Source organism: Antennarius striatus, chromosome 2, assembly GCF_040054535.1.
Source record: "Antennarius striatus isolate MH-2024 chromosome 2, ASM4005453v1, whole genome shotgun sequence".
Taxonomy (NCBI): domain Eukaryota; kingdom Metazoa; phylum Chordata; class Actinopteri; order Lophiiformes; family Antennariidae; genus Antennarius; species Antennarius striatus.
The window spans coordinates 28,463,891-28,490,795 of record NC_090777.1 but is presented as its reverse complement, the minus strand read 5'-3'; the positions used below and the strand labels follow the sequence as shown (position 1 = coordinate 28,490,795).

At 41.2% G+C, this 26,905-nt stretch overlaps 1 protein-coding gene across 2 annotated transcripts in view; it reads left to right on the top strand.

Moving 5' to 3' along the window:
- Positions 1 to 26,875, top strand: part of slc2a4rg (SLC2A4 regulator) — a 37,959-nt gene extending 11,084 nt beyond the window's left edge. The window contains exons 3-9 of one of the 2 annotated variants that reach the window (XM_068332211.1): positions 9,921 to 10,021; positions 11,989 to 12,227; positions 14,212 to 14,312; positions 18,448 to 18,721; positions 19,593 to 19,733; positions 21,525 to 21,652; positions 21,768 to 26,875. In XM_068332211.1, coding sequence (XP_068188312.1) covers positions 9,921 to 10,021; positions 11,989 to 12,227; positions 14,212 to 14,312; positions 18,448 to 18,721; positions 19,593 to 19,733; positions 21,525 to 21,652; positions 21,768 to 21,879 — 1,096 coding nt within the window. In that variant the 3' untranslated portion in view covers positions 21,880 to 26,875. The remainder of the gene's footprint in view (positions 1 to 9,920; positions 10,022 to 11,988; positions 12,228 to 14,211; positions 14,313 to 18,447; positions 18,722 to 19,592; positions 19,734 to 21,524; positions 21,653 to 21,767) is intronic. The other variant, XM_068332212.1, reaches the window with a different exon arrangement.
- The last annotated feature ends 30 nt before the right edge of the window (positions 26,876 to 26,905 follow it).

The following is a 26,905-nucleotide window of genomic DNA, read 5'->3' as shown; positions in this document are numbered from 1 at the left end:
TTTACTGGTGGATGCTGCTCAGCCATCATCTAGTATCAGAGCCAAATTCCACTCAAAGCTGAACTTTGAAAAGTGACTGTAGAGATAAATTATCTTCAATTATTATTGGATTGCCTCCACTTTATGAAAATGGGACTAAGTTTTCTCCACTGGTATTAAAAAGTTATATACGTACAGTATATATATAAAAAATATGTTGACTTTCATTTTGTCCCTGCATTAGTCTACAGATATGTCAGGTATATCTATATTCTACCAGCCAAAAGCCAGTCAGATTTATGAGTTATTGGTTGGCTTCACTTTACACCAAACAAAGTTTGATCTTTCTTTGGCTGCTGGACAAAGAACTTAATTTGCCATCCTGCAGACACAGATTTACTCACTGTAGAATAAACTTGCATACTTTGGATCAGCAAACACAAACTTTCCTACACTTGTCTGCTTCATTTTTATAAATGTTTGCCTTAAAATGCATATTTACTCCATTGCTTTGTGTATTGTATGTCTGCAAGATGCAATAAACATTAATTTTATTTAGTTAAGTTCATTTTTTCCCCATAAAGCTATTGTTATAATGCATAATGCATGTATGTTAAGTGTAAAAAAAGCAAAACTGGGATGTTGGTGATTTACCGCCAGTCTTACAGTCTCTCTGTGTAAACACTCCGCAGCCATTCTTTCTCTAACAGCTTTTTTCTTCCATTTTTAGCACTTTCTCCTTCTGCTGTTCAACAAACTGTGATTTTCTTTTCCTTGAATGCAGCACTGATCAGCTAATTTTGCTTCAGCGGCTGAAGTATGTCTGTCTGGTGCTTCCCTAAAGATATTTGGCTTCACAGAAATAAGCAGATCAGATTGGGGTTTGAAACGGCGTTGGTTTGCTTTTGTTAAAGAAACAGGAAACCAGACGCAGGCCGGCTCTGGCTTGTGGTGGCAGAAGGGTGACTCTCAAGAGAAGAGGAGACGGAATGGAAACTGAAGAATGAGGAACACAATACAAGTATGAAGGCTGTGCAAAAAGGACTGACCACTTTGTGAGAGGCTCCCGGACATTTTAAACCAGAGTCCAAGTTTCAGGATGTGTTTCTCATCAGTTGGTTCTGAGCTGAATTTCTCTCCATTTTACCTCTGAATCAAATATTGTGACCTTGTTGCTGGCTTCTCCTGTTTTTTTTTTAGTCAGGAGTAAACAGGCGTAGTCGATGACATGCGATGAAAATTACTTGGTTTGACACGGTTTCCTGTCCCACAACAACAGCCAGCTCCGTTGTCCGTCAGGCTCTGGTAATGTCATGGATTTGTGATTCTGGTGAATCCAAACTTCTGTGCAGTCCAGACTTGTTACATCCCGCTTCAAAGCGGTGATGGATTGTGATTGTCAGCTTTCGTGTGTTCGTCCGTTCGTCCGTCCGTCGGTTAGTCCGCCAATTATCTTTGCAGCCGTTGCAGATAGAAAGACAAAACAAGAAGCACATTACTCAGGCAGCAAAGGGGATGAAAAGGAGATGATGACCTTGACCTTGACAAAACTAATTCAAGTCCAAAATTTCAACTTTTGTACGCTCAGGAACCGGATAAGAGAAAGACGAGGGAGAAGGCCAGTGTGTGTAAGACCATAGGTCAAAGCTAGTGCTTTGTTCTTCCTACGAACTAGCTTTAATCTATGGTCAAACAAGTGCAGAAATTTGACCTACATTGACAGGTCAAAGCTATGTACTAATCAGGTACTACTTTCAGGGTACCCTGACCTACCCTTCGTGGGATGTTGCAGTCTCTGACTGCCTTGGTTCTTGATTGGATTGTTAGACATATGACAGAGTTAAGTGATTCCAAGCTCTGGCTTCTCTGAATTATTGGGTCAAATTAAAAATTGGGTTTTACCAAGGAATCTGAAAAGATTTCCATGTGTCTTTGGATAGAAGAAGAGTTGAAGAAATAAAAATTTTTTTGAAAAAAGGCTGCTTTTCGGAAGAGACAAGCCGGCGTTCCTTAGCAACAGCATTATTATTGGAGGGAACTGACAATTGTAAGAGAGGTCACCATAGCTACACGTTAATCTCATTGTGTAGCAGAACTACAGGTGCTACGTATTATGATGAGCATAATACTATATAGAGGAAGTGATCCTCTGTATAGTTTTTGACTGCGTACACATGCAACGGTGAGTCAGATGCCACTTAGGTTACCCTTTGATTACTTTGTTGGAACAAACCTGTTCTTTGTTTGTGCTTTGGCCTTAAGGCCACAGATGGCATCGGAGCATCGGGACACATAGAAGGCTTTTTGTCCTGGAACTGAATAGCCATTGCATTCACTGCCTACATTAAAGACACGCAGCTCCTGTCTAACAACCGCTTCCTCTCCAGTGGATTCACAACCTTGGGACTTAACATAAGGGGCATCATGTGCATGGACTGCACTGTAGTGGGTGAATCATGAAGTCGTTTTTTTGCACATCTTTTCAGTGGACCTGGTGTATTTACAACACGCGGTACGTTATGCAAAGATTCATAGAAGAAGCAGTTCAGACAGACGCATGGGGATCATAGCTGTAACCATGAGGCCTCAGGCTTGTGGGAGGCCGGTGGGGGTGGGTGGTGGTGGTGGGGTAGACCGATTACTGACAGTCATTAGCGTCTGCCTGCAGAGTGAGGATAGAAACGCATGGACTGAAGACATTATGTAATACTGTACAGTGAACTGCAGGCAGAATGATGCAGGATGGAGTTGCTGTGGGATGGAGAGCAGTGGGTGTTCTATTTATAGTGGGTATGGATGGGGCAGCTGTCACACTGCGCAGTGGACAGACAATCATCAACTGCAACCTGGTCCAGTTTTCATGACGTAGGAGAATGTTTTCACTCATTTTCAAAAACCTTCTGGATCTTTATTATGCGCGACTTTTTATCTTCACACAACCAGAATCAGAGTTTCTACACGACTGAGAGTGACGGCCTTAATTCTATCTCCATGTTTTCTGTCGCTCATTACACAACGGAGATGTAATGATGGAGATCTATTTAAATGAGAGTCAGAGCTGTGACACGTTGACATGTATTATGTAACCAGAGGACTTAAAAAACAGCTCTAGTGGTCAGCAGCTGACCCGACAGATCGGACCAATCAAAAAAACAGGAAATAATCGTGAATCTATAAATTAGAAAGCATTGCTTGATCCATTTGTAAGAGTTGACCCTGGACCCCAATGCTGGTGTGTGATATATCACCTGATTTTCTAACAGTACACTAAGTTACCATTGAAAATCCTGCTTCAAAGCTGGATCGTTCTGTCAAAGTTCAGTGTAAACAAACAGATGGAATCCTAGATTGTGTAAAAACTGTTAGTGAGAGAGAGATCGGTTGACAGTGACTCTGTGGTTTCGTGGTTCCCTCACATGAGGCTTTAGAGGTGAAGAGATGAAAAGCTTTGCCTCAGGGAAAAAATGTCATGACTGCTGCTATTACTCTTATTTTGGGCCACGTAGTTGTTAGCTGCGGGTTTTTGTATTTGTTTGTGTTCAGGAAAGTTAAAGAGAGAGAGAGAGAGAGACTGTCAGGTGTTTGACAGTCTGTCGACTCTTAAAAGGTGACTTTATGCAGCGTCTCTGTGCTACCCTGAGGTAAATAGAGTGACCAGCTCGTCCACACAGACATCAGGGTTTGGGGGGGGGGGTCATGTTGATAACATGATCACACTAGAAGCACAAGTGCTATTTAAAGTGACCATCATTAGAGCTCAGAGATGAGTATTGTTGGTGGTGTATAACATGATCTACCACAGCAAATGCTAAGGGTGTGAATCGTACTGATCTTTAAAATAAACTTTACAATCGTCCAACTGTAAACTGTTTAAACATTTTCTGTTGTAACACAGCGGCCCAAACTCTTCCCGTCTTCTCCTCTCCTGACCTTTCTGAAATGTATTTCTAAGCAGTCTATGTGTCACACTAACTTCTCTAGCCAGAGATCTAGGGTGACGTTTTATATACGCATGAAGCAGCACTTTGTTAAAATACGCTGCTTCCTGCTGCTTTTCAAACTATTTTTTTGTGGATACAACTTGCAGACATGTCTTAAATACACTAAAACCAAATACCTTACCTTGTTATGACGCTCAAAATGGATATTAAGATCACGACACGTGAATATTTTGTTTACGTCTATTTGTTTCCTCTTATGCCTTGGCATTTTAAAAAGGGCATCAATTATCTTTTTCATACCGATGTTGTATCAACATTTTAAATTATAGTGTTGCAACAACCTCATTGTGCAGATTTGTATTAACAACATGCTGCAGTAGCTTCAACTGGGCAAAATGGAGTGGGCACATAGGATGTATATTTGATGTCGACAATGAGAGAACGCACAAAGCGAAGCCTGAAGTTGTGCAAAGGAGTCGTGCAAACAAGTTACGACTTGGCACGTCGCACCGTTTTCGGGTGGCTTTTTGTTTCGGGGTTTTTTTTGTTTTGTTTTGTTTTTTGCAGCATTTAACCTGAATGGTAACCCTCCTGCTGAGTCAGCGTTTTGTCACCCAGTGGGTGTAACCGTAGTAAATTTTTGCCCACTTTGATGTCACGTGCGGATCCCGATGTTCACGACTCCAGGGCTAATCGGCTAGCTGGAAGCTTATCGCTGGTGTGGTTACATGGAATGAAATCAATCTGGTTCACGCTTTAACCACTCGACTGGGTTGTGAAGAGTGAACACCTACCTGACAGTCGTGTGTGTGTGTGTGTGTGTGTGTGTGTGTGTGTGTGTGTGTGTGTGTGTGTGTGTGTGTGTGTGTGTGTGTGTGTGTGTGTGTGTTTCATGACAGTTTGTGACCTTAAGTGGGCCTGTACTGGGGGGTAAATATGCGATATAACCCCGACAGATCCCAGGGATTTCTGCCAGGCTGGTAACTGGAGTAGAGGTTAAATATAGAGGGAAGGCCCAGTCGTCTCCCCGACAACAGCAGAGCCACTGAAATATTGGATGGGGGGGGTCGGAGATGCTCGCTCCCAGCAGCAAAACAGCAGCATCACCACCACCTTCAGCACTATGAAAGTGTCTTTTAAAAGACAGGGTGTTGAACTTTTACTGCCCTTACATGAATACGTTCTTCTTCTCCTTTCTTTACTCAAGGTTGTGTTTTAGTCGGGTTGTTTGTTCGGATTATAGGAAAAATGTTTCACAAAATTCTATTCATAAAATGGTTCCACAGCGGCTGAACTTTAACAACCAAATAAACAGATTATTATGTTTTTTAGCCTTTTTGCAATCACACTGTTATCGGCTGTGTCTATAAGTCCTCGTCCAAAATCTGATATGTCTGACAAGTTGCTACTTGTGTCTTGGCTCAGAGCAGTAGTCTCTCTCTCTCTCTCTCTCTCTCTCTCTCTCTGTCTGTCTCTCTGGAACAGAAAAAATATGATTCGCAAAAGACAAAAAAATTCTTGCAAGACACAAAAGGTTCGAGGGCAAAAGTAGAAAATTTCTTTCCTGACATCAACATGTTTCTGGATAGTGTCAGCTTTTATTGGAAAAGTAAAACAAGAAGTGGCAAACTAGTTTTTATAAAGAGTTTTATAGATTGAAAAAACTAAGCAAAAAAAGTAAAAGACATGATTGTCAAAGAGATGATTGTGGAGAACGGATAGTTGATTGTTTGTTTTCTTAATTTTGTCTGCTTTTTTTTTGTTTTTGTTTGATAAATGTTAAAAGGTTAGATGTTTCATTGTTCTGGAAACACACAGTACTCTTGAAAATCCTCTTTATGTGAATCTCTTTGGGATTTTGTGACAACGTAATTTTATATTTTATAAGTTGATTTTTATGAATAAACGTGATTATTCCAAATCAAATCAAATCAGATCGAAACTCTCTGTCTCCTCCGTATTCCGTGCCTCTGCTAGAGGGGATGGTTCTTAGCCTGGTGGAAGCCAATCACAGCCCAGCGAGGAAAGGCTGTCGGTGGGTGTGTTGTGTGCGTCTTTGGCTGTTGGAGGTTTTGTTTGCACATGAACTGAACTGCATCAAATACTCCAGATTTAACCAGAGCCATCCACAATTACATGCACACATGCAGGTATGATCAGGCCTTTCCCCCGCTCAGAGATCATTAACCAAACATGGCATCATTTGAATTTACTGCAAGCCATTGTTAGACACACACACACACCACACACACACACACACACACACACACACACACACACACACACACACACACACACACACACACACACACACACACACACACACACACACACACACACACACACTGTTGTGAGATCTCTGCTCTCCAGTCAGCTTACGCTGGGCCAATAAACCACCCACTCCCAAATAACAGCAACACAAAAACAGTAGCTGGATGCCCTAGAAATAGGATGTTGTTTTATGATCCAAGCTAAAAAAAAAGTTTAAAATGCACCGAGGGAAAAGATGACCCCCCCCCCCCAGAGGGATCGACCACTCATCACAAGACACTGGAACTGAAATCAGTACGGTTCAGGTGATGGGCTAAAGGTTATCATACAACATAATACGCAATATTCACTCCTCCTGCTTCCAGAAGGAGAAGGAAGGAACCCATAATTATCAGTTTTGCACCAACAGGGTTGCTTGATTACAGCAAAATATTATAATCCTATATATTTGGTCAATATTGAAATCCTAAATCACTTTGATCACCTGATCTGTGACGGATGCTCTCGCGTCAGCAGAGGCAAATCTTTCTCTCAAACCTTTTGTTCACCTCCCCATCAGCTGCTTTTGATGGTGTGATGGCTTGAGGCAAATACAATTCTCCCTTGCTGGGAGTGTTGAACAATTCTGTACCCCCCATACGAGCCCCAGAGGAAGAGGGGGCATGTTGAACCCCTGGTGGAGTTGGAGCAGCTGTCATCGTGCTGACTTCTCTGTCTGGCTGCTGGCCTCTGGTTGCCTCCCTGCCAATCCGCCGCTGGTTGATGGAGCTGATGGCTCAGACTCAGGGTTATCTGATCCTTTCTTTATCCTTTCTTTAAAAAAAACAAAACATTTGATGTCATATGTGTCTCAAGCAACAGAGTTATAATGCATTATAACTGTGCATGAATAAAAGTTGCAGTGGGAAGTCTTATAAGGTCATACATTGACCATATGGCTCCAACGGGGAAGCCTGACACATTTTACTGAAGTATGAGTTGATCTGCAGCTTCATAATAAGTTCAGTTGTTTGGAATATTAATGTTTTGGAGCCAGACAGCACTCTAGTGTGGAGAAAGGTGGATTTAAAGTGTCTGCAGGCGCTTGTGTGTTCATCAGAGTGAGTGATGATCAAGAACGGTGGTTTTGTTATCTGTGCAGGAGAGTTTTATGGTGGCAGAATGTGGCAGCCATCTGTTACCAACTGGGTGTTAACATGGACACGAAAGTCCGTTTGATAGCAGAGTGGAGTCGAATGGCAGCTGGCCCCTCTGAGAAAACAGAATATGCCGCTTTGGGATGTTTATGGTTTAACACATGCATTCACGGACGCACAACTCTCACACCAGATGCACCGAAGCTGCGGCAAAGAGATGGAGATTCTGTCGGGAAGCAGAGGAAGGAAAAAGCTCAATGTCAGGAAATCAGAGTGGGTTGGGGTGGAATTAAATGGTCTGGTGTGTGTAGGCATTCCTCCACTGTGTGTGTGTGTGTGTGTGTGTGTGTGTGTGTGTGCGTGTGTGTGTGAAAAAGAAATGCAAAAGTTTGTATCACTTTTAGAATAAACCCATAAAGTTGCCCTTAAATTTTTGTTTTTTTGCCTGTACTCTGTTGCAGACACACACACACACACACACACACACACACACACACACACACACACACACACACACACACACACACACACACACACACACAACAAAACAAACAACAGCCCATTATGCATGACTGTTTGCGGTGTGCTAACTGCACTAGCCTCCCTGGAGCAGTGGGTATACCACTTTTCCATATAGGCAGGCCAAATGGGGCTTTACCAACACTGTAAACTCGCACTTTGCATGATTGAAAGCACCACTTCTTCAACGCTCACAGCCAAGCAAACAAAATTATCCGTGTCGGTCTCAAAATGATATGAAATAAAGAAATAAAACAGAGACAGACTCTCATAAATTCAGAGCTGAAAACAAATCTAATGACTGAAACAGAGTGCAGATTATCTTGTTATCTCTTTATCTCTCATTCAGACTGTGTGTGTGTGTGTGTGTGTGTGTGTGTGTGTGTGTGTGTGTGTGTGTGTGTGTGTGTGTGTGTGTGTGTGTGTGTGTGTGTGTGTGTGTGTGTGTGTGTGTGTGTGTGTGTGCTTTTGTATGTACGTGTGTGTGTTTTGCATGTGTGTTTTACCAGCCATTCCATTGGTCTTCTGTTAGAGCTGAAGTATGGATCCTGGTGTTTAGAACTCTTTGCATTGCTTTGATTGCTTAGAAACAAATATTTAGACACACACACACACACACACACACACACACACACACACACACACACACACACACACACACACACACACAGACTATATTTTCATTACAGAATAGTAAAATGTGCATCTTTTGCCTTAACATCGTGTCTTCTCTGCCACCACTGAGACGTTACTTCTTATCAAACGTTCCTTTATCACCAGATTCTCATCCGTTTGGGAACCGGGACGCTTTCCTAACTTTTGTTTTGTCCATAAAATATTCTGAAGTTTTGTCAATGCCTGTAACAGTGTGTGTATGTGTGTGTGTGTGTGTGTGTGTGTGTGTGTGTGTGTGTGTGTGTGTGTGTGTGTGTGTGTGTGTGTGTGTGAGAGAGAGAGAGAGAAACTGTGTTAGTATTGTTGTTGATCGAATGTGTTCTCTTGGAGGTATTTGTGGGCTCCAGAGTGAAGTTTTTGCACTCTCTATGTGTGTGTGTGTGTGTGTGTGTGTGTGCGTGTGTGTGTGTTCACTGAGACTGGGAGTGAATCTCTGCCAAGGCTTAGGGCTTGGCTGAGAGAACACCTCAAACCAGTTTACTCTGGTTGTGTAGTGGAGTCTGTGGGTGGGACAAGGACCTCTTAAAGCTGCAGACCATTTCTATCTCTGCCTGTGTGTGTGTGTGTGTGTGTGTGTGTGTGTGTGTGTGTGTGTGTGTGTGTGTGTGTGTGTGTGTTTAGTGTCCTCGTTTGTGTTACTATGTGTGTGTGACAAATAAAATTGATGAAGAGGATAAATGGAGGAGGAGAACTTTATGCTTCGTCACAGGATGACAAAATGAACTTTTGGGCTGGTCACATTTCTCACGTTTGTGCTGTGTGTGTGTGTGTGTGTGTGTGTGTGTGTGTGTGTGTGTGTGTGTGTGTGTGTGTGTGTGTGTGTGTGTGTGTGTGTGTGTTGCCGCTGGTTCAAGTGAACAGAATAAATAATGTTTTATCTGAGGGTTGACTGCTCAGCATGGGGTGCACTGAGCAGGAAGGAAGTAACAAGCGTCTCTCTCTGCCTCTGAGCACGGTTGCATAAATTGTGCAGAAACGCACCACAGAAAGCCTTCAGTGGGGAGGCTCTCTGCTTCTGCTCCCATCATTTCCTCTTATTCCTCAGGCTGATGTGTGCCGTACAGTATTCAAATATTCACCAGCAGGAAGTTCCCTGATGTTTGCTTTACCTTCGGTTAACTCTCTTTGCTCTGACCGCTACATTTTTTTGATTTTTATCCAACTTTCTTCTAATATTAAAAGTTTTGTTTTTTTGGAGCTGCAGAGAGTTTTGGTTTTCTCAAAGAACAAAGCCAAGGATTTAAGATAATTTTACGTCTGTTACAGCCAAAATAAGAAACTTTTTGTGGCTGAATTTTGACTTATTTAAATATATCCACTTTTTCCAGGGAGCGCTAACAATAATACACCCTCTTATTCCTGTTTGCTCAGTCTATATATGTGTGTGTGTGTTTTACAGGAACCCCTCAGGCCATGCTGATAAGGAGGTGATGGCTGCCACCGTCCTGACCTCACTTTCAACATCCCCTTTGGTGCTTAATCCTTCTTCTGCACCAGCAGGTAACACCCCCGCCTCAGCGCCAGCCGCATTTTACTATATACCTAATTTGAGATTTACTTCAGCAAATCTTTAAGCAAATGAAGGTCACTCCTTTAGATCTATGCTGATGATAGCAAGAAACGACGGGAACAAATGGTCCTAAATGGTTCAGGTTAGTTTCCCCCCGACACACACCGATAGATGGGGCGTGTGTATTAATCTGTGTGTCTGTTAATTTGTAATAGACAGCAGCCTGGCTGTGTTACAGCTCTATTCCCTTATCTCTGTCTGCATACTGTATGTACTCACCTCAGCCCAGCCCTAACCGTTCAGCCTTGGCTCTATCGCCACAGCTCACTTTGCTGTTTCCAGTGTTAATGTGGTTGCCATCACCATGCCAACCGTGCCAGATGGTCAAAGTCCTGTTAGGTTTTTTTTTAATCTCAGTGTTAAACCAAGGCTAAACCAATGCCACAGTTTTTCTCTTAGTAAAGGAACATGCAGCGTTTTGTGATGGGACACCTGTGGCTCAGGAGGGAGAGCACGTTTTCCACCAATCAGAGCGTTTGTGCGTTAATATCTGCGCGGCAAAATGTCCTTTGGCAAGTTTGTCAAACCCAGAAACGTTCTTGATGAATTTTGCCCCGTTAGTGTGAATTGTGCAGATTAAGACAGAAGATGCATCTCTTACTCAGGATAAACAGGCTGACATCATGTAATCAGCAATCAGTGGAAATTGTCAGAGGATTCTGGGACTATAAGAGCAGCTGAAGATCGTTTAAACCAAAACGGAGGTCTTTTTAAATGTAGTTGACTGAATAGAATTTTCAAATCTGTTCAGGTTGAGATTCTAGCTCACAGGTGTCAAACTCAACGCCCCGGGGGCCAAATGTGGCCCACCACATTATTTTATGTGGCCCATGAGAGCATTAAAGGTCAGAGTGTCTAACAATAAATAGGTCAAAAGTGTGCTTTGACCAAAAACAACATTTCCCACAATGCAGTAATTAAGCTCATTTTAACTTTGACAAACCTTTTTGAACAAAGTTAATGTCTTGACTTTTGTTTGATGCTATTTTTCTTTATTCAGTTGAATAGTTTGATCTTTGAATGATGGATCTATGTGGGTTTCATAATCTGACAAATTAAAAGGATTTATGTTAAAAAAGAGCAACAAGCAAACACATTTTTTCTGTGCAACTGTAATGTTTGTAACTCAAATAAGTAATAAATTCAGAGTTATTTAACATTAAGGAGTAGTTTTGTTTTTTTTTAACATTTATTTTATATATATATTTTACATTTAGTTACATTTAATTTACATCTGGACCTGTGAGGACAGCCATTATGCTGATATGGCCCTCAGAGAAAATGAGTTTGACACCCCTGTTCTAAATCCTCCAAGAGGACGGGCCATGTTGTGATTCATAGTCCCCTCTAGAGACAGTAATCCTTATACAAATTAATCTTAGCTAAATGTTCACATGAACTCTGATTCACCTTCTTACATTTCTATAGAAGATAGTTATTGGTTGATATCATTTAAGGCCTAACATGTATGATCGTAATCTTTAATCTATTGGGGTTTAGGTTTATGTTTTATGTCAGTAAATGTCAGATCAAGCCAAAGCGATTATGTGTTCTATAGATTTGAATTTGTCAAAATGCCAACGTGTATGAAAAGGTTTGACGGCTAAGACTTAGAGAAATTAAATCAGTGTGTGGCTTAAAGTCCAGACTTTAAGATGAGTGAATCATAAAATTTTTTTTAGATATTAAAATACATGCATTAGACAGGCTGTTGGGTTGAAAGATTTATCTTTTCATTTCCATTACTTGGAATTTGCATCAGGTTTTTTTTCTCATTTTTTCATACACATACCCATTTTCACATTTTTTCTGTCTTTTTAAAAATAGTCACTGACACTCATCCTCTCATTCCCCCATCCTTGATAGTAAAAATAACTGTATCCTTGAATCCCTGCAGTCCCGGAACCGACCAGCAGGACTTGGAAAGAGGCGCTGTCAGCCAGCTACAGCAGCTCCACCAGTGGCAACTGGAGCTGGGATGCCAGCGACCAGTCGGTCCCATCCACACCGTCTCCACCTCTTTCCAACGACACCGCCAAGAACTTCCTGCTCTCGTCCCAGGGAGACGAAATCAGCGAGGATGTCGTCGAGAGCACGCACTTCATGTTTGAGGACCCCATACCTCGTAAGCGAAAGGTAAAAGATGGATATCGGTGGAAAAAGATTAAATATGAGAGTGTGTCGTGTTATTTGTGTTTTTATCTTTATATATCTTTATAAATTTAATATTTCTTCTGGGGAAAACCACTTGTGAGCCATTTTATTCCCAGTCCAGAATCCAGAATGCTATAAATGGAACAAATAAAAAGCGTGACTTATTTCTTATACAGGTATATATTTTAGTTTAGTATTTGCAGGAATTTCTAGGTTTAGGTCAGCTGAGCAATCAACACTCATTCTATTTTTCCTTTACAGTATTTTTCAATCATTCTTTTATGCACTTTAAACGTCTTCATCAACAGCAGGTAGGTTCCTCTCCTGTAGAGGGAGGAGGCGTTGATCGTTACGAGATGGTCACAGAATTTCCTCATTGCTGAGAATATATTTAGAACACATCACAACATTTGTCGTGATTTTTTTTTTTTTTTTAAGGAACAAAGTTCAAAAATAACTTGACGTCCACAGTCAGCACAATTTCTTCCTCCAGCTGGTAGACAGGACTGTTGATCTGTGGTTCTCACAGCAGCTCCAGATGCTGTCCTCTTCACTTTTAAGCTAAACCAAAAGGTGGGACAGCTGTAGAGAAACAATCCTGATGTGCTGTTTTGTTATTTTTAGAAAGTAGGAGCAGGAAGGAGATCTTTTAAAAATCCAATGGGAACATTCAAGAAAATTAAACATAATGCAGTTTAAAAGCCTCTGACATAAGTTGTCTTTAATGTCTCATACCGTTTTCCATGAAAACGGACCAGAGTGCTTTCAAAGTGCTTTACTGTCAAGAAGCTTTACATTTCAATTTTGACTTTCCAGTGGTTTACGTTGGAATTTTGTCAGAATGACTGAAAGTATGCATAAAATGATCACAAATTTAATAAAAGGGAGCAGAGAATCATCTATAGCCTCAGTCTGATGTAGGGGAACAACATGTATGTTTAATTCTGCCTCCTGCTGTGGAGCAGCATTGAGCTGCATTGTATATAAAACCATAAAGATGCTTTGCCATACCATAGCTAAGCAGACAGGAAATGAATCAGGATGATGCTGGGAAATAAAGACACACGAGCTGCGTGAAGTAGGGCTAAAATACGAGCTAACCCTTACGCGAGCTTTGTGAGACAATAAAGTTAACGCCAGATAAATAAACATTCTATGAGAAGCTGCCGCTGAGAATGAAAGCTGTTGGATTCTGTACAGGCAGTCCTTTTGACATCTTAATTCAACATTAAGGTTCAAGAAAAATGCTTGTTCTGTTCTCCAGTGGTTGGATGACGGTATGGAGAGAACAAACCCACGTCTTACGTCTGCAGTGATGCAGGCTGCTGCCTGTTCACAGGAACGATGCCAGTTACTGGAACTCAAAGGAGAAACTGAATTGAAGGGGAAAGCATATTTGCACATCTGATGTATGTTTTTTATTTTTTTATTTTACAAATAAGCCTTCAGAGGTTAAAAAGAGGTCAGTGTGGTTTTTAGGTGAGCTATTTGGGCGGCGAAATGAGTGCACTTGCCTTTTTTATATGTCGCTCTGAACCAGATGTGGAGGAAATATAGAGGCTGCACCTTAATACCAATTTTCCAATTCATGTAATATATATATATTCAGCCAAGCCAACGACATGCACAGACATCAAGCGGAGATCCAGCATTCCATTTATTCTGCTCATTAATCTCAGCCAGTGAAAAACAACACAGGTTCGCAGTGAGAGGTGCCGCTGCTTTATCGCCTTTCTGTCCTTGTTTTAACTGTTTTTGTTTATAACCTGCGTGCATCTCAACTCATTATATGAGAATATAACAGTGGTAATGCCTATGTTTTAATATGCATAATATAGGACATTATTAAAGGGCAAAATATAATGATATAATGGGAGGAATGCATGGATATGAAATCCATGTTGTCCCATCAGGCTGTTTCTGTTGTTTCTAATTTGTTTGTTTGTTTCATGAATGTTTCTTCCAGAACTCCATGAAGGTGATGTTCAAATGCTTGTGGAAGAACTGTGAAAAGGTCCTCAGCACCTCCTCAGGGATCCAGCGACACATCCGCACCATCCATCTGGGGTGAGTTTCAAGTCCTCGCCAACAAACAAGTAAACACGACAGTGTGGTGTTAGCAGCTCTGTTAGCACGGGTTGGACCTGTTCTCCTCCCTTCTAACAGCTGATGGTTTGAATGTTTTCTTAAGTCCATCATTTGATATTCATTCCCTTTGTCCTTTTGTGATTCTACATATAATAATCACTCATGCAGCCTTGTTTGGTTGTGCACCAGTCACTGTTTTCTCCCTAGATGACCCCCCCCCCACATACACACACACATGTTCTCCTCCGTCAGGCAGCTGGATCATCTGCAGGAGTCACGCTGATCATCTTCATTCTGGTGGCTTTACTGTTAAACAGCTGCCATCACTGATGACTTGATTTAGAACATATGTAAAAGTCGAAGCCTGCGGGAGGATTTTTAATTACTTTTAGAATTAGAAGATGACGAAGATGTGTCTTTGAGGAAAGTATTGTTTTGTCTGTGTGCCATAGATTTTTGTATTTTATTTCATTTCATTTATTTATATTTATTTCAGTTGAATGGACTCAGGGAAAATTGCAGATGAGAGCCACGAGAAAGAATACAACTGATTTGATCAACATGTATTTATTTAATTTTTTTATTTTACTATTTAAAAGCAGTGATTAGTAGGATCATAGAGCAGCATAATAATGCATTTTCAGTTTATACTGCTTGCAATTTAATTTATCTTGATATTAATGTTTCCCTTGCTGACAGAGCCAGAACAAATTATTGCTTTATTCATTTAATCATTAAATAATATACACTGTGTTCAATACGCTGTGTTCATTTCAATATGTTTTAATAAACATTGAACCAGTCCGGCCCTCGGCTTGTAGCACATTTGTTTTTTTGCCCCTCCGTGTATCTGACTTTGGCACCCCCGCCTTGGGGTCATTTAAATGTGACGGGGGTTTGGTTCCCTCCTCTCAAACGCTTCACCACCCTTCAGCCCCGGCTCCGCCCACTCCACCTGTTCCATCCCCGGCTCCTGATTGGTGCAGCGTGTTCTCCAATCCCAGATCCTCAATCAGAGCGGGAGCCCTCAAATCGTCTTCAGCTGTTCAGATGGGGGGGGGGGTGTTTCCTCACAAACAGTCTGCATCGTTTGCTCCTGGAGATGAGATGTTTGAACCAAATTTGTGACCACATTGTGGAAGAGTGGGCCGAGTTAGTCACTGGATTGTGTTAGCATCAGGAGTTGGGGGGGGGGGGGGGGGGGGCTGCTCACCATGTTTTTTTGTACAACTGTAATTAGATTACTTTTGTTTTCACTTGTAATTTACAGACGGATTCAGCGGTCGTCTTCATCCTTTGGCCCTTTTGTTCATTTTGTAAACCTTTACCCGTCCAGGGATTTAAAATAATCTCTGGTTTATTAAATGTTTCTACGTTAACCCTTTCACATCGGTTTCTTCTTGTTACAACTCTTTTTAACGAGCGGGGTCGTAACAGCGATCCATCCTGGAACTGGTGGGTCATGTAGAGCAGTGGTCCCCAAACTAAGGCCCGCGGGCCAGATGAGGCCCGCCTCCACATTTGGCACAGCCCCCTGAACAGTACCAGAAAAAGCCCCCCCCCCCATCCATTAGTTGGGTTTCTTGTTTGCTTTGTGGTTTTCACAGAGAAGTTGAGAGAGAGCTGCAGACAGCCTACGAGCCTCCTGGACCCGACAGAAGGGTCGGTCAGTCCAACAGGAAGTTCATGTCCAACAGGAAGTTCATGTCCAACAGGAAGTTCATGTCCAACAGGAAGTTCATGTCCAACAGGAAGTTCATGTCCAACAGGAAGTTCATGTCCAACAGGAAGTTCATGTCCAAGGCCTTTTTCTCTGTGAAGATCCCAGAGAGGGTTCTTTATTTATGAAATCAATAATAACCAGTGTTCTGCATCCTGTTCATTCAGTTTACTAGTAGACGTTACTTCACGTTCATGATAGTAAAATATCAGCAGCTTCTGGTTCATCAGTGTTTATTGATCACATTACAGGTTCTTCTTCCCAAAAACTTGATCCTACTATTACCTACAAACCTGACGACATCGGAACGCTAGACGCCTGGCGGCAGCAACACCACCTTTACCCACATAATTAATTAATGCTCATGACAGCAGCAAAAGGTTAGCCGTTTCTGGTTCAGGGCTCCATAACCCCCTCTTTCTATAGCTCCAACACCGCGGAGGGGACACGGCCCCCCCCGGGCCTCGTTACTGCGAGACACAGTTTGATCCAGAACCTGCAGCGCTGGGTTGGGACATGAATGTGACACCGAGGGCTCTTGGTTACGGGCTAACCCACCACGCTACCGATTCCTTCACGCTCAAACCTTTTGTCCAGGCGTATTTGTCTTCGTCATTCAGGAAACAACCAGAAAAATAATGGGAGGGGCAGGATTTGAACCCACAACCTCAGCTCTGAGTTCCTCCTCTCATCTCTCTGAGCTAAACCTTCAGCTGCAGTGATTTGGTTTGGAACTTGTATTCATGGGGTTCACGGGTGGAGGAAACGACCAAAATGTTTCTGTAACCTGGTTTAGAACCAATTCCCCACTACAATGACCCCCCCCCCAGGTGTGTCCTCACACCCTCCTTCACACCTTTGACCCCTTTTTACTCAGCTATGCGCATGTTTTTGGAACCACCAGACACGTGGAGAACATGCAAACTCCTCACAGTGAGGCCCTCAGTGGGGTTTGAACCCCTGACCTCCTGGCTGTGAGGCGACAGCGTTACCGCTGCGCCGCCGTGCTGCTGTGATGAGAGGACGAGGACGACCTCAAGAACAATTCACGCGTCACACAAAACCTTTTTACTGCCTGCACTGTTTAACTGGACCAACTTCTGCTTGATTTGAAAATGTTTGAACCTTCTTCTTGGTTCTGACCCGTAGATTTAACCCACGACGAATATTTTTCTTTATTCATTGATAGTTTGATCCTTGATTGATGGAGTTCTGTGGGTTTAATAACCCGACAAATTAAAAGGATTTATGTTAGAACAGAGAAACAAAAAAACATTTTTTCTGTGTAACTGTAATGTTTGTAACTCCAATAAGAGTTATTTAACATTGTTACATTACATTGACTTACATTTAGTTACATTTATTAGTTACATCCGGCCCTTGGACGACAGCCGTGATGCTGATGTGGCCCTGGGTGAAGATGAGTTTGACCCCCCTGATTCAGACAGACGTTGTTCGAGATGAAGAAGCGTTTTATTTGTGTTCTGTTTAGTCACACAGTTTCTAACTGAAGCTATAGCAACAGATGATCAAACCAAACACCTCATGCATTCATTTGAAGGCAGTAGTCTGAGGAAATGAGCATCAGTAAGTCATGTGACCTACATGTCCTTTTCTCACCAGTTTGGTTTGAGTGTGAGTGTCTTTTACTGCCCTCTGGTGGTGGCTGGAGAAACTACTTCCTGTAGTTTGTTCAACGTGTTCGTGTCTGCAGTGGTGCTGTGGTAACATCAAGCATCACATCTGTTATCCTGTCTCTTATTTTGTAGATAGATAGATAGATAGATAGATAGATAGATAGATAGATAGATAGATAGATAGATAGATACTTTATTAATCCCGGAGTCCATCATAGATACTCTTGGATTAGGAAATTAGAGGATTTGTTATGTTTTAGCACAAATATATAACTTTGTGCTCAAAAGTTACATCTTTTGGCACAAACATAACTTTTAAACAAAGTTATATCTTTACCTGCATCAACATGTGTCCTTGCTGGTAAATATTTTCTGTTAAATTAAAAACAATATGGAAGTTATGTATTAAAATAGGTGGCGATGCAACTATAACATAAATCTACTTAGCATTTAGAATTCACAATCAAAGACTGGCAGAGTTAGAAGTTAAACTTAAAGAAGTCAGCATTAAGAAAAGTCAACATAAAATAAAAAAAAATGGAAATGAAAAATCCATGCAGCCATAAAAATTGCTTTGTTAAGGTTTCAACAACAAAAATTTTGGATTTTTCCTGTCTTCAGTTGCATAAAAACTGGATTTGGAGCATTGCATCCTGTTATTATTTTACTTAATGTCATAACTTTTTTGGAATTGGTTTTATAGATCCAAAAATCTTTTTTAATGGTCGCTAATGTATTTGCTTTTCCTGTCCTGCAGCCGAAACAGCGACTCGGACTACAGCGATGGAGAGGAAGACTTCTACTACTCAGAGATTGAGGTGAACATGGACAGCCTAACGGAGGGCCTGTCCAGCCTCACGCCCACCTCCCCCACCACCACCTGCCCGCCGCCCGTGTTCCCGCCGTCGCTCGCCGACGTCCCGCACTCCGAACACATCAACGTGAACGGGTCACAGAGTCACGCCCCGACCCTGCTCAGCCAATCGGCTCCTTCCACGCTCTGCCACATCCACACTGACCACGCCTATCAGGTAAACCACACACACACACACACACACACACGTACACACACACACACACACACACACACACACACACACACACACACACACACACACACACACACACACGCTGCGAGACAGACTGTTGGTTACACACACTTACAATCACAATGCAAAATCAAACAAAACATTTTCCACTTGGTTTCTCAGGCAGATTTTTCCATTTTCTATCATATGTACCTGGTTTTATCAGTGTGGAAAAAGAAAAGTTCACAGGTTCGATTTGAAATCCTTCATCATTATTTATATTTAAGTCACACGATGAAGGAAATCTGAATTTTTTTTTTTTAAGTTGTTGAATCTCAGTCTTTTTTTGCTTTGGAGCAACTTTGGGTGTTCATCCCCGTCTTCCTCTCATCCTTCTCCTCCTCTTTCTTCTGTTAACTCTACAAATTCATGTGCATTCTTCAGTTGGGGGGCAAGGGGGGGGGCAATTAAATTATTTAAGCTGCAAGTAAATGTGACTTGAACATTTGAACACGTTCAAGGCAATAACTTTCATGTATCTGAAAACACAAAATACACATAAATAGACCTCATTGTGTTGATTCAAAGCTTTATTGTACTGAACTCATCTATTCTATTTAATTCACTGTTAATCTTTATGCACTCAGACATAGCGTTACTTCACACTCTTCTTACATTTTGTATTCATGTAAAACATACAGTTTGTGCTTTTTAACCTCTCCTGTTATGACACTCCTCCATCTTTTACCCATCTGCCCCGTGTTAAACCCCGTGTTAAACGTGACTGTGCTGTTTAGGGGACTTCCTCTTCCTGTCCCGTTCTCCTTTCTGTCATGTCTCTTGACTTTCACGGGGGTGCTTGTCCATATTCCAGGCCACTGCTCCAGTGAGTGTCCCAGTGGGTCCTGAGCTGGCTGGGTTGGGCAGTGGTAATGGAACTGGGCCTGAAATGGGGACTGAGAATGTCATCAGTGTGTCGTGGCAGACTCCTCCTGTCATTTTCAAAGGCATACCGGTGAGTTAGGCTTTCCTTCACGCCTTTTTAAACTTAATCTAAACTCCTCTCCCTCATTCTCTTTCCATTTGTTTTATGTAGCTTTCTGCCATCTGGTTTTTCTCATCTCATCTTGGTATATTATCCTCTCTAAGCGCTCTTTTTAACACAGTTCATCCAAAGATGCTATTAAAAAAGGGGTTCATAAATGACCAGGATAAGAAGGTGTGAAACCAAAGGAGCATGAATAATAAACATTATACGATACACGTCTCATTGCTGTTGATTATCTATGCAGTTAAATAGAATTATATAAAAGAATGTGGTTGGAAAATGTCATTAAACTGCAGGAATACAGGTAAAGGATCTGTTTGAAACCCTGCAGCCGTAACAGCCGAGACACTCGGAGGACTGGAGGGATATTTGGGAACATTTTCTGTCTTAACGGCACATCAGGAATCCACAAGCACAGAACTGTTTATACATTTACAAACCAATAAAAGTCTCCTGATATCAGTGATGAAGCCACCAGGTCATCACTGTCGCCATGGAGACGAAAGATAGTGTATACAAGATGCGATATTTACCAGTTGTAGATTAAACACATACAGGATAACTACTTTTGTGGCTCCTGTTGATTAAAGGTAATAAAGAATTTCCTGCCTTCCGGAGTAAAAAAATAAATAAATTCAGCAGCATTTAAAGCTGCAACCAAAACAGAGAACATGACAAACAACTCTGATTCATTCCACTGCTGATGCTAAAGCCACCTCTGAGCTAATAACCTCGCAGGCTCCGTTTTAATAAAGTCTTTAGAAAAGTCTCGGCCACACGGACTGAACAAGTGTTTGTGTTTCCTTCATGTGCTGCAGCAGCAACGAGAGGCGAATAAATCAGAAGGTGATGTCAGAGGGCTGCAGGGATAAAACAAACCTTTCATTTAGAAGGTTTCTATACCTCTATAGGTGACCTGTCTATGTTACATTATAGGTATAGGTAAGAAAACAAAATGAATGTTGTTTTAAGACCCCAGTGAATTTCAGTGTTGTTAGATTTTAATGTCTTTTTTATTTTCTGATTTATCATTTAGAATCTGTTTTTTTTTAGTAAGTATTGCAATAATGGTAATTTCCTACTCTTTTTAAATTGGAAAAACACAAAATGTTGTTTTTTTTGGGAAGGATCCCAAAATATCCCAAAATATCCACACAGACACTTCCACACTGATAAAGTAATAAACTCAGAATTCAAATTTTTCTATTTTTGATCCTGATTTGACCACATGGACCTCTTGAATTGACATTTTTACATAATAATTGCCACCAATTCACTGTAAATATTTTGTTAGTTATTGTTCAGTAGAAAGTCTGAGGCCCATTTTCCTACCCAGATACCCACATCCCACTTTTTATGCTGGCTCTTTTCAATGATCCTCCTTCTTGGTTGTGTTTTCCCTTCCAGCAGAAACCCCCTGGGCAGAGTAGCATTAGGAACAGGTGAATTATAAAGGGGAGAAAATACCGAACATTGCTCTGCAAAAAAGAAAAAAAAGTGGGGATCCTGTTATTGGCTGGAGCCATAAAGACGGCAGTGAGAACCTGAATGTGCAGCGCATGAAGGCTGTAAATGTTTATGTGACGAGCAGGAAGGAATAACAGGAGGCCGTATAGCATCATTAACTTCACATTATTCTGACAGAGGTCAAATCAGGGTTGTGTGTTCTACTTTGTCATATAGTGTGTTTTATAGATCTGCTCTACGTCAATATAACATCCACAGAAAATACACTCATGATGTCCTTTTATTTTGTAGGGGCCTGTCACTCATGTCCGGACAGTTTGCATTGGAGAGAAGCGACAGCCGACGGCCAGCACACACAGCACTGTTAACAAGAACCATGCTTTGATAACGCCAGCATTGAAGTCAACACCAGGAACCAGGTACGCAGTGTGATGGTAGTTAGAAATGTTTAACTGGTTTACCCCAGCGGTTTGCATTAAGCAGAATTCATTGGCGTGTACTTGTACTTATGGTGTCAAATCTGCTGTTACCAAGGAAACCCCGGGGGGAGGCGAAGAAGTGCCGAAAGGTGTACGGCATGGAGAAGAAAGACATGTGGTGCACAGCCTGTCGCTGGAAAAAGGCTTGTCAGAGATTCACTGACTAGTCCTGCCCCCCCCCCCCACCAGAGATGAGCTCTTCCTCGCCACAGAGCAACAGCTAAGTGGACTGTACCACTGAGGAGTCGGGGAGATTCCTTCACGGGGCAGAAGACGCTGCTCTGCTTTCCTTGCTGGCCTTCCCTCTTTCCTGTTTCCAATTACAAAGAAAAAATAAAACTGTTGGGAAAAAAAAAAAAAAATCACCAAGGAAAAGAACTTTTAACGCAGGTTTGGAGACCTTTTTCTAGACCTTTTCTAAGACTGAACTCTGATGAATGAGGAAAAAAAAAAAAGAAGCATTTAAATTAGATTCTAAAACTTCTGATTTGATCTTTTTGTTTTTTCATTTATCTTTTTTTTTGACAGCCTCAACTCAAGGCGCCGTTTAAAGACTACAAATAAGCTTTTTTTAATTTTTATTTTTGGTATTCTCTCTTGTTCGTTATAGGATCATGGTGTCATCTACTCCTTTTGGGGGTAGAACATGACCCTTTTTGGAAGTTCAAGAGTTACCACCAGATTTCCTCTGTAAGACTTCCGTAGCAAATCTGTTATCGAGTGTCACTGTTTAAGGGACTTCATACCTGCCAAAAGCAGAAAAGCCTGTTCATTTAATCATGACTCTAGCATCACTGTCTTCTGCAGCCTTACTGGATTTCAACCATATGTTCAAGTACATATTATTTAGTATCTACCACCTGCTCATTAAGCAACATCAGCTTAGCCTGCTATGCTTCTTGTAATTTTGCAAAGATGCACAAAAACTTCACGCCGAGTGGTACAAAAACTTATCCACCCCCCCCTTTTTTTTTGCTTTCCGACATATTTTTAAAGAGTTGTAATAGAAATATATGAAATACCTTTCCAGCGCTTAATTCCTACTCTTGTACCCTAGAGATATGCACCTTGAAGAAATAAGTCATCTTTTAAAATATCACTGTAGCCACAGCGTGTATCTGAGAAAGTTGATACCTATTTCTTTGTATAGAGTTTATTTTCAGCAGCGACTCGCTGAAGCGACGAGCAGTGGCACTGTGCAATCAGCAGATATTTCTTGCTTCGTGGTTGTGATCGTTATTAAAGATTCTTTTTTTTTCTTTTTTCTTTTTTTTCCTTTGGCAGTTGATTTTCTTGCCCCGGTGAATGATAACTGCCCTTTTGAATCTTCGATTTCCAATCTGAGTGGTATCAAAAACTAAACCATGAACCCAACAATCACTACTAGGTCAGACATTTGGATTCATTTTAGTTTTATTCTTTTTAATCTTTACCATTATTTACCAGCATTGACCTAAATTCACACAAAAAAAACAAGCACTTTTTCATACGTAGTTGTTGGTTCTTTTTAATCGATCTTTATCGATCGTGACTATTTCACTCTGGTGTGTCATTGGGTAATGAAGTCCGGATCAAATCGGTGGTTTCAAATTTTTAATAGACATGTAATGCTAACAGGCAGGCCTGCTTTCCCAAGCCTACGTACAAATTTAACTTTCAAACGACAAAATATTTTCAATAATATCGATAAAAACAGCAAAAACAGCACTTTTTCTTTTTTTTTTTTTAAATTTTCAAGTTCATTTTGTTCACTATTTCTATTCATTGTCCAATAATTACAATGAAAAATTGTGACCAGACACCTGCAGCCTGAAAAACGAGCAACAATTAAAAACGAAATATTTTCAGGGGCTGATCTACTGCAGTGACGACAGACGCTTCACCTGAAGGGTGAACGTCACGTGTGGCCGTTTCTATGACGATTGACAACTTAGTGAAACCATGAGAAATCTGCACATCAGCAGATCTACTTTAACTAACCAAATCTAATATCCACATAATCCCCCAAACTTCCTTTTGTTTATCGTGTATATTCATCATTTTCTCCTCCATTAACCAAAATAAATCTGAAATTAAATCAAATTAAAATAAATTTAATAAAGAAATAAATTTCATGCTCCACCCTAAAAACATGCCCACACAAGGGGGAGTCATGAATTTTTTGTGAACAGCTTTCTGAATGTAGCTGCTGCTGTTTGTCCTCAGTTCTCTTGACATCATAGCAGCATGTAGACAAAACACACACACACACACAGACACACACACACACAGTGCCTTTCCTACCCTGTATGAACAGGCTGTCAGGCGTTCCAGCAGACTCCTTCACTGAGCTACAGCCCCCCCTTCAGATCTCTGTGCCATAGAAACACCGGTGCTGTTGGCCTGTTGTCACAGGGTCACTCTGGCTGCCTGCTGCCGGCTGATACCAGCCTGCCGGTGCCCAGTCATCACTTCTCCAAGAGAGCTGGGAAGCAGATGCTTGACTGTTATATGGTGGGGAGGGGAAAAAAACCACAATAAGCACAACTTTAATCACGTGTGTAAAAGCAGTTAATAATTAATCAATGAGTTCTGGTCACAAACTGCCCTTTTGTTTCAGAAAACCAAACGTCCGTGATCGGCTGGGCTTCGCTCCGTGAGCGGCCTGCGGTCAGGCTTCATCAAGTGCCAATGAAAAGAACATTAACACGAAAAAACCTATAGCGACAAATACAATTGCACTACATTGCATTACACAAAGACGTGTTTTTATACATGGATGATTTCTATAAGCAAATTTTGAAGTGATATTTTTTTTGTTTTTTCAAGAGGGGGAGGAGGTTGTTACAGCCTGATGGATGGATTGAATGGGGTATCAGGGATAGGGTATCTGTGCCTCTGTTGTGTGTGTGTATGTGTGTGTGCCCCACACTCCTCCCTTCTAATCTTCACAACAGATTTATTGTAGTAAAAAGTTGTGCTGGATGTTTTAAAATGTGGTACTGGGAAGTACAGTGAGGTACTCAGGATGTCAGTTCAGCTTTTGTTAGGAGGAGTGCCAACAACCCAAAGCAGCGCTAGTCCAGTTTCAGCAACGTCAAAACATTGTTCTGATCAGTGGCTCCACCTCATCCGGATCCTTTTCTAACCCCTGGAGTGTTTTTTTTCTCCACACACACTTTTTCCACAGAGCTCTTTGTGCTTCCTTTTTGTAAATAAAAAGAAAAGGTTGCTGCGTATTTTGAATTAAGATCATGACCGTAGATTGTTCTACAGGGATAGATAGACAGAAGGCCGATGCTTCAGGAGGGACATCAAGCCCTTAAATCCATCTCTTTGTGTGTGTGTGTGTGTGTGTGTGTGTGTTGTACTAAACTGTCCCATGACGATCGTGGCCCCTGTCGGATCAGCAGCAGTTTGGTTGGGAGTAGCTTCTCATCATGGCCAGAAAGAAAATCATTGGTGAAATTTTTTTTTAATTGTTTTTTTTTTTTTTTTACAAATTGAGATCAACAGGATTAATTTTCACCAGTAGAGTTGGAGGTTGAAAATGACCTGCAGAGGGAATCCAATGAGGATAGATGGGATTTGGCATTTCAGGGCTTTCTTTTATGCAACCTAAACCATTAGGATTTTTCTTTCTTTCATATATTGTTGTTTTATTTGTTGTTGTATCTTGTTATGTAAAAAGTAACTTTTTTTTTTTTTTTACAATATATTTTGTTTCTTTTTTTTGTTTTGTTTAAAGTCGATTGAGAAGCTATAGTGAACATTACACGTAAAAAAATTCAATGTATATTGTAGCTTACAGGCAAAGGGGAGAAAATACACAACGTGTTGAATGTAAAACATATACAAGTCTTTGTTATATTTGCTGGCTGGTTTTTTACTGCCTGTAGTTTCTCCCTTCTCTTTGAGATCCAAATCCACATCCAGCCGTCGCCACATTGCTAAATCATATCAAGTAACACAACCATGCAGTATTGCTTTACTATCATACTTTGTGCAATGAGATGCTTTATAAAGGAACAAGAACTAACTTTTTGGGTGACATCTGGTGACACCCGAACCCTGATCTGTGTTTTTTTTTTTTTTTCCCTGCCAAACACCGATGTTTCTGAATATGCTCAGTTATCATAGTTGTTGTTTGTGGTTGTATTGTTCAGTTGTTTTTTGTTTTTTTTTCGTTAGACAGGAGAAGCTTTGACCTTTTCGTCAAAATGACAGTTTTAGCATTGTGGGAATATTCATCCTTGCCTTCACATTCCAACAGACGACATGCTTTTTTAGCGTCTTCCTCTCGCTTGTGAGTCGATTTTTTTTTTTTCCGACAGTGATTCTTCTCTGATCAAACCGTCCTTTTTTTCATTTCCTGTTTCTGTGCTATCCAGCTTTACTGTGGTCCCACCAATGCCTATACCCAGTATATTAAGCTAAACTAAACCCTTGAAATGTGCATCAAAAGCCCCCCTCCCCCCCACTAGTTCCCTCAATGTCAGTTTTCATTTTTGTATAAACTAGCAGCAGTAAAGCCAATAGATCTTACAAATCAAATGTAATGCATTGCAAGGCAGCTCCACTCAGTCTTTAGCCTCTTCTACTGTGCTCATTGTACGTCCAAGCTTTTACTCTTTTTTGCATTTGATGACCTTTTTTTTTGGTTGTTGTTGTGTTTTTACTGAGCCTTTATTCTGGCTGGTGTGAAAACTGACTTCTTTTTTTTTTTTAAATGAGTGTCTGGTTGAATTTGTGGTTGTTTTGCATGTCTACCATTGCTCTTTTTTCCTGTTCATTTTGTGAGGAGACACAACACTGAAGGGTTTTATACGTCAGATATTCCCTTGTCGGTGACGGATAGCCCAACGCTGATGGAGTTAGTTTTCCTTCAAAAGTTAAAATTTTTTGCTTTCTCTGAGTTTTGAAGGAAACTTGACATCAGCGTTGGGTCTTCACCGAAGGGTAAGATTTCTCCGGTGCGTGAGCTTGGACCCCCGGTTCCTGATCAGCGGTGCCACGCACATGGAAGAAGCACTTTCTGGGGAGTGGTGCACTCAAGGAGTATTTGTGTGAATGTCACGCCTATGATTAGTGCTTGAAAAGATGGATGACCATGTCTGATGCTGATAATGTGATCTATGTCATGTAATGTGATGGAAAGAAAATAAACCTGAATGGAAGACGTCAGATTCTTTATCTTTCGTGTGTCGGATCTCA